The sequence below is a fragment of the Lepisma saccharinum genome, chromosome 14, assembly GCF_977018435.1.
Source record: "Lepisma saccharinum chromosome 14, izLepSacc3.1, whole genome shotgun sequence".
NCBI lineage: Eukaryota > Metazoa > Arthropoda > Insecta > Zygentoma > Lepismatidae > Lepisma > Lepisma saccharinum.
In genome coordinates this window covers 55,255,954-55,275,610 of record NC_139242.1, presented here as the reverse complement: position 1 = coordinate 55,275,610, position 19,657 = coordinate 55,255,954, and the positions used below count along the sequence as shown (strand labels likewise).

Sequence of the window (19,657 nt, the reverse complement as noted above, 5' to 3'; positions counted from 1 at the left end):
TGTACAGTCTGGGAAAGAAGTTTTTATTGCAGTCGGAGTCGGGTGCCTTTATCTGGAAGCTGCCAATCGGTATGGCTTTAGAACTTGATTCCTGATCCAGAGAAATGTCTTGGAAACTCTTACACCGAAAAAGTACAGTTATCTTTGTTTTTTGTCACTTTTTGACCTAAGATTGCTTATTTTTTATTTAAAAAGTATTAGTAGTGTTATATATAGAAAATTCCAAAGTACTGCACTTTTACCGATACGCTCATAATCAAATGTCACCAAGTAAAGAAAGAAAATGCACATAATAATAAAATATAAGATGTTTGACAAGGACAAGAATGATATAAAAATGTGAAGGCTAGTGTAAAATAATATAATGTTAAAGTATTTTTTTTTAAAGGAATGAAAAATCCAAACAAAATATGTATACATTTAATTATTTCTAGTGACACTATACTGAGTTATTAGATTATGTAAGAATGATTTCTTTCCATTATATTTATACATTGTTTATACAGTTTTATTATTTGAACACCATATACTGGAATTTTTAGCCCCAATTTCATAAGAATCTTGGGGCATTTTGTTCTATCCATAAACGATCTATGTTATTTAGCGTCACTTTTCTGTGTGACGACGATGATGACTGATCATTACATGAAATTTATACCATGAATATAGCAAAACAATAAATTCCCATGCCCAGACCGGGACTCGAATCCAGGAACTTCGGTGGCGAGATCGACATTGGCGGCCACCGACCGGCTACTATGAAAACTGAAAGTTGCAGCTGCCTGGAATTGTGTAGCATGTGGAACAGAGAGACATATCAATTTGAACTAAGAAAAAGAAAACTCTTATCCCTTCTCCATAACATAATCGAATATATCCTTCTGGTGCGAATTAACTGGATTGCATTGTCATCTTGTGCAAACACTTTAGTAATAGCCACAACAATTAGTATAACACACCTAATTCGAGTGTGGCAGCATTCCACACTTTGGTGTCGCTCGAAAGTCAATGGCGTAACAAGACACCACCAAAGAGCTGCTGTACAGTCACGGACACTTCTGGATTGTAACGATTACATTGAAAGTAAATGGGGTCGTTACAACCCAGAAGTGTTCGTGACTGTACAACTCCAATTCCTCAGTAACACCAGATGGAATGGTAACTTACACTAAGCCTAAGCAGTCGTAACTGAACATTTGTACGGTGCATCGAAACCTGGGTATTTCTGAATGATAAATACAGTAAATGAGAAACTGAACATTAGAAAAACAAGTATTTATTGACTTAATAGTACAATATTTGTAAGAAAAGTATTCAAAATTTTCTCTATAGGTGCATAAAAGACAATCAGCATTTCAAGTTCCGAAAAAATCTACACTCTTCAATTTCAATTCGGATGTATTCCTTGTAGCATACGTGAATTTAAAAACATGTAAATAACCCAAAACCACATCTTTGCTGTCTCATATGAAACCGACAAACCCTGCAAGAAGAACCCTTCGCTACTTAATCCTCGAAAGACAGCTGACGCAAATGCCTTGCTTCTGTGAGATCCTTTTCTATTTTATTGCACTTGAAATGATGAGAAAGGTGTAAAATAATTCCAAGTTATTGCCGTTGTATCGAGCTCCTTCGCTGCCTTTTCCTGTTGTTCACCTGGACGATCCTCTCCCCCCCATAGTCCTTCTTTCCATCACCATCGGAGTCGTGATAGTGTGTCTTGAAGTCTTGGTCCTTGTACCAATCCTCACTGAAATTGAAGAAGTAGGTTTATGTCAGTGTAAGATCGCTTGAGTCGTGTGTAAATTAGTGGTAAAGAGATTTATGTATGCCTCTAGGTATCACGAAATGCATTCTTACTGCATTACTGTGGTAATTGATGACAAGGAAAAAGTACGTGGGCTACAGATAACAAGAGCAGCAATGTGGCAAAATGTACAGAAACTAGGATGGCGTTAGTAGATTTGTAAACAGGTCCCGTAATGGTAACACTATTAAGTCTTGTTTCCATGATTAATAAATGCTGACCAAGGCAGAATTTATTGTAAGAAACATACTATAAACGTGACGTTCTAACTTCATAATAAGGTCTTCCTCAAACTCTGAACATCACGATTATAGTGTGATTTTTACAATAAATTCTGCCTTGAGTGTATTTTGTATCCCGTAATTACCCATGGGTCAACGCAGCCCAATACCCTGGAAGGCAATTTTTGTGTTCAGGACGGGAATTGCTTTTCCATGCCAGTGTTCATAACTAGAAATAATAGGAAAACAGTAATTATCTGTTATTAACTATGTTCAATAGTTGATCTTTCTTTATATTGGAATAGTAATTTTTCATATTACTCTGGTCATTACGTACGAATATTTATATCAATATTTTACCTATGATTGTAATTTATGGTCTTAAGGAACAATTTTGTTCATGATAGCGTCTGGATAGAAATGAATTGTGTTGTAACTCATGATCATATATTCAGATTAATGTACTACTTATGTTATTCTGTCTTGATAATTCTGAAAGTGTTAAAATCATTCTAAAGTTAGAACACTTGGTCCTGGATACAAGCTTTAAGTACAGACCGGATATTCTCCGGTACATCCAGAACGAATTTCAGTTAAAAGTACGCCAGTAATATGATAAACATAAAACTGGGTTAACGGTATAGGAATTAAAACCGAATTATACCCCTAGGCTCACTGAGGACTGTAAACAACACACTAAGCAAATATACAAAATCCAAGTGAATTATCTCTCTCTCTCTCTCTCTTTATGGCTCACTTTGTGTCTCTCTATAAGAGAAGTTTGTAAATAAATGGTCTGTGGGACAAGGAAAATGTCAATCAGTTGGTCGTTCAGAACCCCTTACATCCACAAGGTTTAGTACGTAGATGTCAGTTCGTTAAAGAGAAATCTTAACAATATACACACACTGATTCGGTTCCTATTTTAAACTGTAGGTCCAGTCCCGATTAGGCTATCTAAGCACAAAGTGAACTAAAAACAAACTTTGAGCCACACAGCAGCATTTCACCGCTTGCTTTTGTCTCTCGACGCAGTCAGACAATATTAAGGATAGTGGGTGACCAAACATAAAAAAGTCACTATTATAAAAAGACGAGCTTTGGACGCAAATAGCTAAAGAAAGAGTGGGCAACAGAGGTGTGAATCGGCCCTTCAACTTACCATCCAGGAACGTTTTCAGGATGATCGCATGTACTCGTGTCTTCGTTGTACACCTCCCCCAAGGCACACCCTTGCTCTCTGGGCATGACACCGTTCAGACAGACATAGAACTTCTGGCAATTCTCTGGGTGGGCGTATTTGGGGTGAGCAACAGTTTGACCGTGAACATCCACTTGCTGATCCTTCGGGCACGAGAAGCCATCAGACAACTCTGAAAATAAAAAGATGGATTCAACTGGGTTGAAACGACTTTAATTCTATATGTATTCGTTTAAACGCTGAGGATGTCTATAATAAAGGACTGATTGATGTAAAAGTCTTCAATTCTTCAACCATTAGACAGTAAGCGGGACCTCCGTCCCGTGTAACCTTTCTGGCCACCTCCTTCATCTCCAAATGTTTGTATGTAGTCCCTAGTACCTAATATTAAACCAGAGTGTACATGGTCAAGGACGTTAATAATAAAGTGTGTTTTATACAGCGTATATTGATACACTTGTAGGTTGAATTGAATTGTATATTCTGCAAATATACTGTAAAAAGAAACAAACTGCCAGAGTACTAAATGAGGTGAGTGTACAACCATTACAGTTTCACATCTCAAATTCAGATTGACTTGAGAAATGTCCTAATTGTTCAGATCAAGTAAACAATTTTACTTAAAAAATATTCCACGCTAAACAACCACTCGCATGGCTAACATAATAACAATTAGGTAACGATTACAAAAATTAAAAATTGGTGCTAATACAAGAATTATCATATTTTTTATCTTGCTTAAATCAATTAAATGCAAGAAAACATATAAAAAATTGAACAATGTCTAATTTTAATCAATGTTCTTTGACATCATCTTCGGGATCAAATGTCTAAAGCTTAAAGATCAATTTAGGTTGAGCAATTTTATCCTGTTATAATGCCAGTTACCTACTTTATTAGAATTACGTTACGGTTAGGTTATCTACTGATAGCATGTTTTAAGCTATTATTTACTCAAATTTGGTAACATACAACTTTATTTTTCTATTTTCAGAATATTATTATCTGCGCACAAGGACAAATTTGAATTTATAATAAGATATTATTTAAGTTTTAATATTTAAAAATTGAAATATGATTTTAATTTGTGTCCGCATTCAAAGTTCCTCTGTGATATATCCATATTTCATCCATTTGTCTTTGAGTTCTGGTGCCACTTACTTTGACCTGCTCCGCATCCCGATCGACCGGACGCCGACGGCCACACACACGTCCCGGAGTACTCGTCGAAGTGGAGACCAGTCGGACACACGATCTCCGTCGCCTCGCCGTCGATGCAGTTGTAGAAGACGTTGCACACAGCCGCTTCAGGGTGGGCGAAATAGCCATTCTTCCTGGGACACAGCTTGTTCGACTTAGGTGGCTCTGTAAGATAGATCACAATGAAGCAGACAAAATACCTAATTATATTTTTCTTCCGCATTCGCGATAGAAAATCTTTGGACTTGTTTCAAACGAAGTGCTGCATTCAATGGAAATTATCGTAACAATTTAGACAACAGTTTCATTGTAGTCCAAGTTAAGGAGTTAGATGAACGATGGATATGGCGTGATTGTTATTCTAGGGGTCAAGGGTTTTGCTATGGTCGACAATGATATTTGTAATAGAAAGTAGGTTTACAAATGGAATCAATACTATGAGTTTCCTCAATGATCTATAAGGAACTTAAAACGTATCTGATCAACAGATTCTCTCGGGATATCGACCAGGTGAGTTCTGGAAAGGTTTCCGAGCTTTTGCGAGCTAACGTCAGTCTTATATTCTACCCTGAAGTCGAGAGTGATGTTAGCTCTCGAAAGCTCGGGAAGTTTTCAAGAACTCACTTGGTCGATAGTCCGAAATAATCTGGCATCATTCGTCGCCAGGAAAGTTCCAAGATTTATTTTACATGCATCTCTTTTTGTCAATGCAGAATATTAACTTGGTTATTACAAATGGGATATGTATATACATGTGTATATACATATATATAATTTAAAATATCATTGCTGAAACAGGACCAGTGTAAACTTAAACCTCGGGGCTGGGCTGTCGCCTTTATGGAAATTTATCAATATTGAACCCTGTTGGGAAGTAAAATTGTTACTAGGATCAATGCACACATGGTGAGGGTTACAGGAGCGATTTTCGTTGAGGTTTTATTGCTTCGGCATGAAATAAACACTGAGCAAGTTACATTCCGAAATAAGGAACTGCAGTTCAGTTAATTTCTTGAAATGAGGAACTGCAACTCAGTCATATTTTTAAATGAGGAACATTATTTGTCATTATTTCCCAATCATTCTACCTGGTGAACACACACCAGCTGAGAAAGTTCTGAACGAGTATAATATAATATGAATAACATTGCCAGCGCATGAAACCAAACGGATAAAGAAAACAGTGCAACGTATGAATATTTTTATGCAGTAGTTTTTGCCGGTATATGTTTCCCTTAGTTCTCCGAATATGCAAATTTATTTCTGCATTATATACCATTTCTCATAAAAAATGCAATGAATGCCATGGTATTCATAGGTCAGTGATACCGTACATCCAAGGCGTATACTGCATGGAGCATTACGAGACGGAATTTCTGAATGTTTATAATAGAATTCTGAGGTTTACCTAACTGTGACACTGATCCATCGAGTATAATCTTCCTGGCAAGAAAATGTTGAATCCTCGTTTTACCAAAGGTAAATAATATGTACCATCATTAATAAAATGCATGGCTATGAGTTACAGATTTGTAATTGAAGGGCTCGGAAGTAACAGATGGTAATTCATATTTTGTTCATTATTGAGTTAGAAAGTAATAAGAGATATCCATGATTTTTCGCGTGAATTGGAATTTGCAATTTGCCTTGGACTCATTGAACTCTTCTGAAATTGGTAAACACAAAACGAAAAGAATTTATCCACAGTATAACTTCTAATAATCTTCCTGCATATTAAACTCAATAATGACCAATGTTACTTACCATGTTTTACTCCCGAGCTCTTCGAAACGAAACAAATGCAGCTTCAAATAACTGTAAATGAATTGTTGAGCTATCAGTTTTCATCCGAAATTTCATTTTAGTTCTGTAAATTATAGTTTAGTCGTAGAAGGTTTGTTATAAAGATACTTTACTTGAAAATATGACATGTTTCACTTCCATCGGCAATTGTTAAGTTCCTTAGAGAAAAGATACTTCTTTATAGCGTGCGAATTAACGTTGGTACCAAGCCACCAAGGGTCCTCGGGTTTTATCCCTGGTGAGGACATATTTAACTGTTCCTAATTCCAGTTTAAACTAAAGTTACAGTTTTGAGTTAGCATGTTTATGCATATACTCAAATTCAAGAGAAGAAGTAGCTACTTTGCAAGTATTAATTTTTAACCTTTCTTGACATAGCAAAAAGAAGAACGCTGTTATGGAAGGTGTATATGGATATATGTGTCATATCTGCAAATGTACTGTGTGCAGCAAATGTCGACCACACAGTTATGCCGAGGTCATTGAACTTGTGAAGCATTCGCACAATGGCAGATTATATGAGATAAATTTCCTAAAGTAAACCGTGTATAATAAGTCATTCAGTAACTCGTGGAATCGAGGTTAATGATTTTGTAAGAAGGACATAACGAGTCATTATTGCAATCTGGCGTGAGTATTCGGAAGCATAAAACTCCAGCGGAAATTGTATTGTCCAAAAGAGGGATTGGGATCTGTTGTTGAACGTGACAAATTGAAATTTGGAGTAGAAGCAGAGTATTATACGCGGAATCTTGCGAACAAAATGACCAGGACCGTACCCAGGGGAGGGGGAATGGGGGCCATACACCCCCTTTCGAGCTATGGAATTTTAAAATGTAAACCTATAAAAAGCTATAAAAATAACATCGACGGTTTTTCAAACATGTAAAAATTTCAATTTTGTTCTTGAATAAATGGATGTGTTTGTTGTGTAGAGAGGATGTCTCCAGAAGTCTGTATTCTGCAATGTTGGGTATTTTTAGTTTTATAACCATTGATACAAGGCTACCAGGTGAAAATCTCTCTCTCTCTTGTTCTTCTTCTTTTTTGTTAACCAAGCCCGCTACGACCCTTTGTACCGAGATATGTGTTAACTCACATTTAGAATTATTTATTGTAATAATCATTGCTAATGCGTATAATTTAATTTATAAATAACATATTATTTCCTAAACATAGAATTATCGTGGCTGTTCAATGGCTCTGGTATAAGAAAATAAAGAAAATTTGAAAACATTTTTAATTTGCGAAACTCAGTACTATTCGAATACTTCTGACCAGTATTGGCGATTGGGTGCCAAAACTGGGGGAAGGGGAAGGGAGCAAGGACAATTATTTTCTCTCGGTAGACAAGAATTAAGAGGTCATAGTACGGGGGAAAGGTGGTAAAGAAGTCTAGGGCAACTTCCCCTCAAGCCCCCCAAATAGCTGCCACTATATATATATATATATATATATATATATATATATATATATATATATATATATATATATATAGATAGATAGATAGATAGATAGATAGATACACACGTATACACTATATGCTATAATGCTTGTCTACATATCACTCACAAAGAACACGCATGCCCAGACCGGGGTTGGAACCCGGGATCCCTGGCAAAGTAGTGAGCTGTCTTAACCACTCCGTCACGGAGGTCAGTGACTTCCGGAGATCATATTTTCTTCTACTCTGGGTATCCCTACGATTCAATAATCTGTTTCGTCCGAAAATTGTACAGTTTTCAGCAAATGAAATTATAACAAACATTTTCTTGTGCAAATCAAAACAGAGTCGTTCATTGATACTTGAAGAAACCACAGTCCTGATTGAAGTCCCTTTCGAACTTAGACTTTCTAAAATAGCAATATTGTAATATGTATTAATGTAAGGGTTACAGCGTTAAAAATGTTAAAAAACCTATAAGATGGAAAGATAATTTCTTTAATGGGGAATCGTTGATGCGTATACTATATGTATTAAATGCAAACTGCACAAAGTATTTGTATCTCATTGCATTGTCTTAATCGTTTGGTGTATGTGTCAATTCATTTCCAAATCAATCAAATGCCAACTATGCAGCGCTCAGCATCTTTCTTAGTTTTAGTGTTCACAGCGTTGTATTTATTTGGAGAGAACACTTAAACATAAAAAGTGTTGGAATTTCACGACAAATAGCATTACCTTGATATGAATAATTCATTTCCATTTGGTTAACTACATTGCCTTGAAATAAACGTAATGTCTCGGCATACCATTGATGATTTTGCTTTCCCGTAATTCCCATATTTAATGTAGCAAAATTATATGCAAGAATGTAATGTGCAATGCGTAGAATTAGTAGCTCTTGTGTCGAAAGTTGAAGATGAGAAATTCCAGTAATTGCAAATATTTCAACTATTTAAAAACTGCATGTCGTTATTTCAAATATTGCATTGTGTAATATCTTGAAATTATAGTCCTATATTAACGTTGTCATCTTGTAATAGTGAGGTCCTGAGTTCAATTTTCATTGGTATTTGTTGATATGTTACATGCTTGCAAGGCTACCAATTAGAGAACAACAAGAATGATGTTCTCTAAAGGGTGTAATCATGTTCTATTAAAGTGCATGGTGTTTTGTAGTTATTATTTTAATTCAAATCATGTTTAAAGTATTTCAGATATTGCTTTATTTAAGTGAATATCTCTATTGTTCTTGGACAGTTTTAATTCTCTAAAGTCTACAGTTGAAGAAATCGAAAAGGCAAAAACCACATCAGAGACACATGTCAGTAATTCGGAAAGAAGGGATATTGTTTTGATATTGGCGCGGATTCCTATACTTCATATTGGTCAAATCAAGTATGAATGCAATTTTACTGATTCCCTCGTCCTATTATGGCCATACAACGCCATTTTGTCAACAATTACCACCTACTCTCTGCTACTACTAAAAAGCTATCTAAGCATTTCTGATGTGGCTTATACAATCTTCTAGAAAACCAGACCTGTTGATCAAGATTTCGAATCAGCTTAATGCATTGGTGCTGTTTAAGCTGCCTCTTCCCTGCAGTTGGTCCTGACACTTAAAATATTGGCGTTGAGCATTGGGATTGGTTCCTTACCAGTTCTAATTCTCAGCTAGCACTGGAACTAGCAGGAGAACCATGCTATCAATTAGGAAAAAATATACAATGAAAATATTTCTAAAATTGATATGGACAATACAGAAACTGGTATTGGGTACCCGTCTTAGGAGTAATTTTGAATCCTTTTTCCACTTGGTTAAACTATACGAGGGTTGGGTCATGGCAACTATATTCTTTCTTAAAGTCAAACGGTGGTATCACAACATTATCATATGTCCCGGAGTGTTCAAGGAGTGTGTCTTTTTGCAAATTGTTTAACAAATATAACATGGATATTTGTCATTTGTCAAATTACAAATTAACGTTTAAGGTGTAACATTGTTTAAATATTTAAAAGTTGTTCGGCTGATTGAGTTAATTAACGTCGCTTATTTGTGCAGGCAATGGGATGCGTGCATGATGGAAGGTGTAGGGGGAAGTAACATCCCAGCATCTGCTTGAACAAAAAATAGGAAAATCACCAATTAAAATTATAGAACTATCTAAAATGATAGAACATTTAAAAAGTATTGTATCTTGCTTAATTTTTCAAAGCTCAAATTCACTTACGAAGTTCCGTTCGGTCTCCGCAATCCACATTGAAGGGTTGGTCACACTTGTTGGTTTTCCTGTTATATGGGTCGAACACTAAACCATCCGGACATAGTTTGGCAGTGGATTCTCCGTTGTCACACTCGAAGTATCTGTCGCATTGGTAGGGATCTTCGAAGAGGCCGAATTTTTTGTCCGGACACCGGAATTCATCATTGCTGCCTGTCGAGGAAAGAAGCAAATCAATTATAAGTATTTACTTGGAGATAAATATTAACTATTCATGAAAATAGAAAAATGTTCACAAGCATGTTCAGTATAGTTACGCATGAGGTACAGGAACAAACTGCATTGGAAGTGTACATTCGTCATCAATAAATATGAGAGACCTATATACTGAAATAGTCTCACTTCCTTGCATAGCGTTATAAGTGTTGCCTAACTGTAAGGCGATGGCAGAAGTTGGTTTTGGGGCCTTTCATGTGAAAGTGCCCTGAACCTCAATATTAAAAAATAAATGCAATGCTGTAACTTTGTCATATCTTGTGAGTGACCAATATAAAATTGTCTGTTGGATAAAAATTCAAGTATTATAAATACTTAAGTTAGAAAGTAGAAGGTATTTTACACATCATTACTTTATTTTAACTATTTGATTTAGTTGTGTTTTGTATTTTGTCCCACCCATGACTCGAAAAATCAATTAACTTCTCCCTTATCTGTCACATTTCCGCCTCAACTCTATTAGAATATTCAAACGTCAGTTACATTCTCTCTTTGTCTAAAATAATTTATTTTTCATAATTTGAAAATTCAAAGAAATTAAATTAAATTCTTATTAAGTGAAGAGGTGATGTTTCGTCTGTCTCAACCGTGACATAAAATTGTTCACCTGTAGCTACAAATCTGGTAAAGTATTTTAAGTATAGTTTTGTTTAATCAACAGTGTTAAGTTTGCATAGAAACTGCAAGAAAAATGTTGCTTAATTATCAGCAGAATAGTTATTTTAATATCAAAAAATGTAGTCCACGTGTCCCACCCGTGACAATAGAATGCCCCTATTAGACTTGCTATTAAACTTTGCTCATCGACGTAGGGCTAGGCAACCCACATTACGCCATGCAAAAAAACGAGTATTTCAAGATGTGTCTCGTTTTTATTGTGGTTTACTGTACATCTAACTCCACGAATGTACAGCGAGTTTGTTATCTAATAAAGCTAAAAAAATGTAAGAAAACTCTTACTTGCATGAATGTTAGTGTTATTTTTTTCTTTACTAGTGTGAAATCTTAGTTTTACATTAGGAATGGTCTACTTCAGGCTTTATCTATTCTAATATTATGTTTCGTGACAGCATTCTTGTCTCATTTTGAATGTTCAAAGAAGGAGTATATGTTGTTCTTTATATGGCTTATATCTTAATGACTCAAAGTGGTCAGAACCGTTCCACTTTTGTCTGATCAGAATGTCCATTTTTACTAATTGGATGTAAGAAAATTCGTAATAATACACACACACACACACACACACACACACACACATATATATATATATATATATATATATATATATATATATATAATATATATATATATAATATATATATATATATATATATATATATATATATATATACATATCCGTATATACTTCCTCCCAGATGGTGTAGTAGTTGTAATCAAGGTTTCCCGGGTTTAATACCGGGTAGAGGTACATAGTAGTTCCGGTCCCACTTTGAACTGTAGGTTCAGTCTCGCTTAGCCTATCTGTGTATAAAGTGCACTTAACGATATATATATATATATATACATATCAACATGCATACGCGTATATCCTTCTGCAATAAGTAGAATAAAAGTATTTTATAAATACATACCCCTCCAACTGCCCTATCGCAAAAATAAGCTTTAAAAACTTCTTAAACGTAAATTAGATTATAAATTTCTTAACCTGAGACACATCATGTTAGAAATCGTAAAGTTAAAATAATTCTAGGCGCATAATAATTGTGTTGGGATTATCACCGTAAGAAACACATCCTTCAAGGTGGGGAGAGTCATGTCTATCCGAGTTGATCGTCGCGATGTGAAGAGAGGAGAAACTGCTATGTCTGAGAGAGACAGGGTGTGATGTATATGTACCCTATGTAGAAGTAGTGCCAGTGCTGACAACCATTTATTCTGCATGGGAATGTTTCTGTATTGGAATTACTTTACGGTCATATTTTCATCCTTTAGGTTGTTTGAGAAGATATGAACACTGGCGTACGCAGGACTTTTTTCGGAGGGCTGGAATTGTAAACATGGATATTGCAAAGCTGCTTTCTAGCGGAGCGGTATGCACAATAATATATTTCGTATATTTATAACTTTATACTCTCAAAAATGGCAATCGTGGGTCATTTAAAGAGAAGATTCTTCGAGTTCTTCACTGCTTTTATTTGAAAATGTTGATTTTCTCAAAATTTCGGCGGGGGCCGTAGTCCCATCAGCCCCCTTCCCCTCTGCGTACGGTAGATGGACAGACACAAGGGGCCAATCGTGCCCAGGGTAGACACACGAACCCGGAATCGAACCTACGGAGTTTGAGATTGCCTAGCAACCGACGCATCGGGTGTTGGTGTTGTTTGTTTTTCATTTTGGATAGACAGTGCTTAGTTCGTCTCCCTTGAGAAAGATCCATCGGTCTACTTCAAGGAGGCATAGTGATGTGGCAATCTTAATTTGATATCGATCTGTTTCTTCCGGTTAACACTATATAATTTGTAGCCACGGATATGTTATAAATGCGACATGGGCCTTGACAAAACTTTCTACGGGGTATATTACATAAGGCAATTAGCAATTGATGTCACAAGCAGCATGATGTTTGTCGACCACACCCAAAAAGCTTCCAGAATGTTCTGCTGGAACCTGAATTCGAAGAATCGTAAACCAGTTGTTTATTCCAAGGACTTTTCTAGGGAGTGGCGGGTGATCCTAAGTACAATGGAATGCAGAGATCCCACCCTCTCCTTGCGACGATATGTGCTTTATATGTTTGCCCAAATAAGGTGCTGTGGTTATTCATTATGGCCAAAATTTTATTGCTGTTTCTGACCAGGGTATGGTAACACCACGGAATAATATAGTCTATTTACTAATATTGAACCGTTGATGAATCTATAGAATACTTGGAAATTGCAATACATTTCGTTGAACGAAACTCCCTACCAGTAGCAGCGATTAAGGAAGCCCGGCACTATGCTAAATCTTATCTACCAGGCCTCCCCAATGGCGCAGTGGTAGCGTCGTCGCCTTGTAATCAAGGGGTCCCGGGTTCGATACCCGGTGGAGGCACATAGTGGTTCGGATCCCACTGTAAACTGTAGGTCAAGTCCCGATTAGCCTATCTGTGCATAAAGTGGACTTAAAACACCAACTCAATCAATCAAACCTTATCTACTAAGAGAAATATACTGTCTTTACCCCCCCCCCTCAGTTTTGGCACCTTGTTACCAGGTTTTGGAACCCAATCGCCGCCACTGCTCCCTACAATAATTTCGTAGCAGTTTTTTATTACGTCACTAACAAGGGAGGTTATCTAAGCGTCCACCTCCGATTTCCATGAAACTTGGCACCTGCCAAATTTCATGGAAATCGGAGGGGGGCACAGGGGTCAGATCCCCACGTCAATTTGTCCCCATCTTGACATTTGATGCGGGTTTTGCTCCCTAAAACAGTTTTTTAGCCGAAGCAAAAAAAACACGTATTTCTTCCTTTGGGCGCCTCTATACACCTGCCAAGTTTCATGAAAATCGGAATGGGACACAGGGATCAAATGCCCACTTCAATTTGTCCTTATTTTGACATTTGAGGGTGGGTTTGCTCCCTAAAACAGTTTTTTTAGCTGAAACAAAAAAACACGTGTTTCTTCCTTTGGGCCCCTTTATACACGTGCCAAGTTTCATGGAAATCGGAGGGGGACACAGGTATCAGATCCCCACTTAAATTTGTCCTCATCTTGACATTTGAGGGGGGGGGTTGTTCCCTAGAACAGTTTTTTTTAGCCAAAACAAAAAAAAAACGTATTTCTTCCTTTGGGCCCCTCTATACACCTGCCAAGTTTCATGAAAATCGGAGGGGACACTTAGATAACCTCCCTTGTAAGACTAAACACTCAACACCGGAATCCCGTGGTAGAGCGTAGCGCGTCGCGAAATCAGGAACCTAGGTTCAAATCTTGGGCGAGATATATTTGTGTTTACGTTTCAATTCCTTGCTCGTTCTCTTCATCATCGTTAATCTACAGAGGTAGAAGATACACATACAACGTAAATTAAGCAAATTACAAACATTCAGTAGCTTTAACTAGTTTTTTTTTATTATTATTATTGTAGCTGAAACATTGTCAAACGGAAATAAAAGATAACTAACTAACCGATATATTTTCCGAGACAGACATTAATCAGTGTTGCTATCCTTTTTTCGTAGCTCATTTCAGCCAAGAATGTAGCCTATTCAATAATACAATTCAACATAATTATACCAGATACTTGTTTTTAATTTCAATAATTTATGTACCTCTAGTAGCGGTCTGATCGAAATGGCGGAAACAGATAATAGGAATGAGGAAGTGAACTTTAGAACATAAATACCCATGCCTAGCTCCGGTTTGGAAGTCAGAACCTCTTAACTCTCTATTTCAATCGCTGAGTTGCGTGAAATTAGCCCCTAATCACTGGCGTACGCAGATGAAGAACTGATGCGGCTACAGCCGCCTCCGAAATTTTGAGCAAAATCAAGTTTTTCAAATAAAAGCTGTGAAGGATTCGGAAAACCAGAGTAGTATAATACAATAACTCCCAATTGCCATTTTTAAGAGTTGAAAGTTCTAAATATACGAAATATCTTATTATGTATGCCAACCTCTACAAAGTAGCCAGGGTTGCAGACTTTTGAAAAACATTGGATTCATATCAGTTAAAAAAAATCTCACAAATTCCCCCTTCCATATATAATAATATTAATTGATTGATTGATTTGGTGTTTTAAGTCCACTTTATGCACAGCAAGGCTAATCGAGACTGGACCTACAGTTTAAAGTGGGATCCGAACCACTATGTGCCTCCACCGGGTATCGAGCCCGGGGAATCTTGATTACAAGGCGACAACGCTACCACTGCACCCTCGGGGAAGCCCTATAATGATATTAATACAGATCAACAATGCATCATTCTTACTATTTTAAAGCTCCTATCAAAAAGCAGATATATATACTGCTGGACAATGAAAACCGGACACTTTAATATTTGACATCTGAATTGCAATAACAGCTCGCAGGTATATTACAGAATGTTCGGCAGATCATGTAGTACCATATGCACCATTCATAGGCTCGGACTTTGTTTATGCATTCGTACTTAATTCAGTTTCTGCAACATTTAGTTAGCCCTTGTACCAGAGCTTTTATCGACCCATTGCGTTATCACAAAAAATGCAAGTGTCCGGGTTTTTTTGTCCAGCAGTATATAACAATAAGAAATAATAATAATAATAATAAAACGACAAATTATTAAGTGGGTTCGGGTGCATATAAGTTGGTGCCTCTGAAAGCAGATGCTATGTACGTACTATCCATCTATACAATTCGAGCCCCTCCAGAAAAAGAATCCTGCGTACGGCAGTGTCCCTAATTTACGAAACTATATGACTTCTGACGCAGCGATTATAAATACAATTTGCAATTATCGTGAAGAGATAGAATAACGGCATAAAATAGGAAATATTCAGAAATATAATTACTCATTAATACAAGGAAAAGTTTTTTTACATATCAAAAATAAAGTGGCAGGGTAATTCTTGTTTCGAGAGTGAAAATTGGGAAAAATTTATCGGGGATATGGGAAACCGGAAATGAAATATCTAGCCGAGATCAAGAACATATCGTTGCAGAGAAAGTGAATCAACTACGGGTAATATCTGAACTTAAAAGTTCATGCGCGGTACGCGCAAACAGTTCGGAGCCAGTTTCACATCACAAGTTAAGTTTAAGTATCAATTAATTGTGGAAACTGAATAGTAATGCCTGTACGAAAAACAGGGCAATAACATTTCTCGTTTCCGTTGGGTGGACCATTATGTACCACAGTCGCGAAGATCCTCGATCGTCAAGTAAAAATTAGAACTTACCGACACTGGCCGATTTGACTGCCGGCAGAACTAGAAGAAACAACGTCCACGCCGCCCTCATCATCGTAGGAATCGAAGTGACTGTAAAGTGCCTGCAACCAGTTCTTTCCTTTCGTCGACTTTCCAACTGACCCCCTTGCCTGCAACCAGTTGAAGAACCGACGGGCAAAACGGTACTCGCACACACACAGGCAGGAATACTCAGCCTCGCACACACAAATTGAAAGCAACTTGGCGGGAATGGCATTTGCACCAACGTTGCCAACTATGTTTGATTAATGTGTCAACATGGAAAAATAATGACAAAAATCTTGTGTTACGTTTCTTTCTCTATAAGTGATGGATTTAAATGAACAACGATAGCTTGCCCGGAATTCCAACACGTGTCGCTTCTTAGCAGAGTGTTATTGATTGATTGATTTAGTTTATTTTTATAATTTGCTTTTCTGCCATTTTTGGCTAATCGCGAAGGTGAGTGATGCTATGATGAAATTGATGAAGGGACACTCACAAAGAACATCCGGGATTCGAACCCGGGATCCCTGGGGTCGTAGTGCGCCGTGCAACCACTCCGCCACGTAAGTTTGCACAGGGTGTTATGGTAACGACTACAGCACGTAGGCAGGCTGCAAATGTACACGAAATTACACCCACTTACAGAAAACAGGAATAATAAAGAAGGTAATGTAATACTTTACAAATCTTTGTGAAACGGTCCGAATCCAGACGTTTCTTTCCTAGAACCTATTAAAGCACAGTATCATTATATCCATATTCTTTTAACAATAAAGACAATGTCCAATGATTAATATAAGCATATTTTTGTGTCTTTATTGCTTCCACTTTTGATGTCATAGGTTGGTTTCCTTCATCAAAAGTTGTATATGATCTGGAAGAATAATAAATTATTGGTTCCTATCCTACTTGTTTAATCTTCTTTTGTTGTGGTAACCCCATTTCGAATATTATGTTATAATTTGGTAGAAGAGAATTAAAATTTAGGAAGAGTCGATTCGTAGGTGCTTGTTGCTAGAGCTTCATAGGATTATTTGATTTCAAAAATCAACTGGAAAGAGATATACGGTTAATTGTTCTCACACCTGCAAAAGATGGTAAAAATACCTTCGTGTAGGAACATGTGAATAGAGGTGGCCACATTGCATAGTCGAGACAGGCGTTTGCACGTATGCATTGAAGCCTGCAGCCTTGTAGATATCTTACGCCCACCCCATATCCACAACATTATCATGATCCTTCAGCAACTATTGTGTATTCAGACGGCATTTTACACGGGCGCGTCTACAATTTCTTAATGCAATCTCTCACGTCAGCTAACTCCATATTGCCCAGAAGCGAGGTACTGATTCCATTTGGCATGTTCTGAAGAGTTCCGTTTTCTCATGCAGCCTGTTTCCCTATTGAAAAAATAGAATAGCCGTGAGCGAAATGAGATTGGGAAGCAAACAAAGGAAACGCGATAATATGTTTGGCTTTGGACAATTCTGTTGGGCTGTAATTTGGCTCAGTACTGCCAACCTGGCTATTTTGGAGTTAAATCTTGCCCCTTTGCAGGATTGCAGCTCCCACGATCACAATACTCACCAAGGAGCTTTCTAGCTCTTCTTCATTGCGTTTCACCAGTCATGGTTCCTTCAAGTTGCATATTTGTACATGTAGATTCACTTCAGCGAAGACCATATATATATATATATATATATATATATATATATATATATATATATATATATATATATATATATATATATACAGGGTGTTTCCGGGATGATGATACAAACTTTCAGGGATGATGGAGGAGGGCACATTTTCGCTTATAACTTTCGACTAAGTCGTTTCCGGACCAGGGTTCCTTATCTGCAATTAATACATGTGTTCTTCTCCATCATCCCTGAAAGTTTGTATCATCACCCTGTATACAGAATGTATCATAAGTAATAGCGCAAACTGACACAGGTGAAAGTACACGATAATAGAAGCAAAAAAGTCTCAGTAAACATGGGTCTCGAAACGAGTCGTTTTCGAGATAATTGCGAATGTGTGGTTACAAGCCGCCACTGACTTCAGTGTTTGTAAACGCGTCCTAGTTGGTGCGAATGTGTGGTTAGAAGCCGTCACTGATTGAATTTTGTAAACACCGAGTGCTTTACTCCTTGCGCGTTCCGAAGTTTGCTCTTTGTTTACAAAACAGAACATTTCCGAGAGGTGGCGTTGTAATCAAACAGGATGGATATAATCAGTGCAGAGAATTGCACATGCTTGTGACCAATTCCGAAATGAACCGGGGGTGTTCGAAAGAATTCGAAACTCAATGCGGAATCGCGTACAGTATTGCATCCAGATGCAAGGACGACACTTTGAACACCTCCATTAACAGGTACGAGGGTACAGTAATTGTAACATGTAACATACTAACGTTTGTTGAAGTAAGTAGAATGTTCAATAAAAGCAATGAGATCTCCAATGACTTTTCCGCTATTACTTATGATACACCTGTATGCGTGTGTGTTTGAATTCAATAGTAACAAGTATATTTACCAATTAGTCAAAAATTGAACCGTTCACACGAACAACTTTGTATCCAACAAAATCCAATGCCACAGAAAACACAAAGCATTGAGTCATGTTGATTTCTCTTATACCTTTTCCCTTAAATAGGAAGTTCCACGGTATAGAAAACTCATCTGTTCATAAAACGTGTCTCTACTATATTCTCAAAAACCAAAAACATATTTTTTCAACTTAATATCTCTGCCATCTCTATCGGTTACAATCTTGTTCATGTGACAGATTCAATTGCTGACGTCACCTCGATCTGGCTACCGAAGGTTGTGTGTTCGAAACCCCCTCCCATCTATTTCACCTTATCGTTACTCTTCCTTATCGTCGTGATTATCCTAACAAGGTAGAAAAGTGAGGTTAAGTAGACGAGCAAACAAAACCCAAATTACTATCAGTATTAGGGATGCTATCGAGACGATACGAGATTTGGCAGTCTCGTCTCGTCTCGTGTGCGCGGAAGTCTCTCTTGTTCTCGAAGGACAAGAATCGGCCTCGTCTGGAGTCTCGAAATATGTAGCATTTGCGTACAGATTTTTCACAACGTAGATAAAAATCATTAAGACAAATATTTCTCTGAATGAAGTCTCGTTTCGACGCTATGGACCCTCAAAAACCTGGCATTTTTATCCTTAACGAATGCAACCATTCTTTACAGATTGACTGTTACCAGTAATGGATTAGCATTACATTTTTTTTCAATTCTGGTTATTTACGTTGCTTTTCTGACTTTTTGATTAATCGTGATGTTGAGAATGCATGATGAAATTAGAGAGAGGACAAAGACAATGAGTACCCATACTGGACCAAGGTTTGAACCCATGTCTCGTTCTAGTTATTTTCTCCATATTTACACACCACCTCGGTTTTGTACTATCCCTAATCAATATGAACAGTGGCCTTTGTTCATCTAGAGACTTGATAGTGTATTCTAATTTCATTTTTGTATGATTTAACTCGGTTCTCAAACCAACACTGCTTATCTTGGTGCCTCGACATGGTTAGACTAGGCAAGAACGG

At 37.1% G+C, this 19,657-nt stretch overlaps 1 protein-coding gene across 1 annotated transcript; it reads right to left on the bottom strand.

Moving 5' to 3' along the window:
* Positions 1-1,260: 1,260 nt before the first annotated feature.
* On the bottom strand, positions 1,261-16,264 carry LOC145998541 (protein obstructor-E-like). The gene is made up of 5 exons (XM_083134966.1): positions 16,064-16,264; positions 9,911-10,114; positions 4,391-4,594; positions 3,191-3,401; positions 1,261-1,750 (listed from the first exon to the last, which is right to left on the bottom strand). The coding sequence occupies exons 1-5, from the start codon at positions 16,125-16,127 to the stop codon at positions 1,609-1,611; spliced, it is 825 nt and encodes a 274-aa protein (XP_082991092.1). The 5' UTR covers positions 16,128-16,264; the 3' UTR covers positions 1,261-1,608.
* Between the last annotated feature and the right edge of the window lie 3,393 nt (positions 16,265-19,657).

Bases quoted from the DNA above. Each gene is read 5' to 3' on its own strand.
- LOC145998541 (XM_083134966.1), bottom strand. From the start codon at position 16,127: ATGATGAGGGCGGCGTGGACGTTGTTTCTTCTAGTTCTGCCGGCAGTC. The intron at 10,115-16,063 runs GTAAGTTCTAAT...TTTCCTCGACAG, and splicing joins AGTCAAATCGGCCAGTGTCG to GCAGCAATGATGAATTCCGG. The intron at 4,595-9,910 runs GTAAGTGAATTT...TCTATCTTACAG, and splicing joins CGGAGACCGAACGGAACTTC to AGCCACCTAAGTCGAACAAG.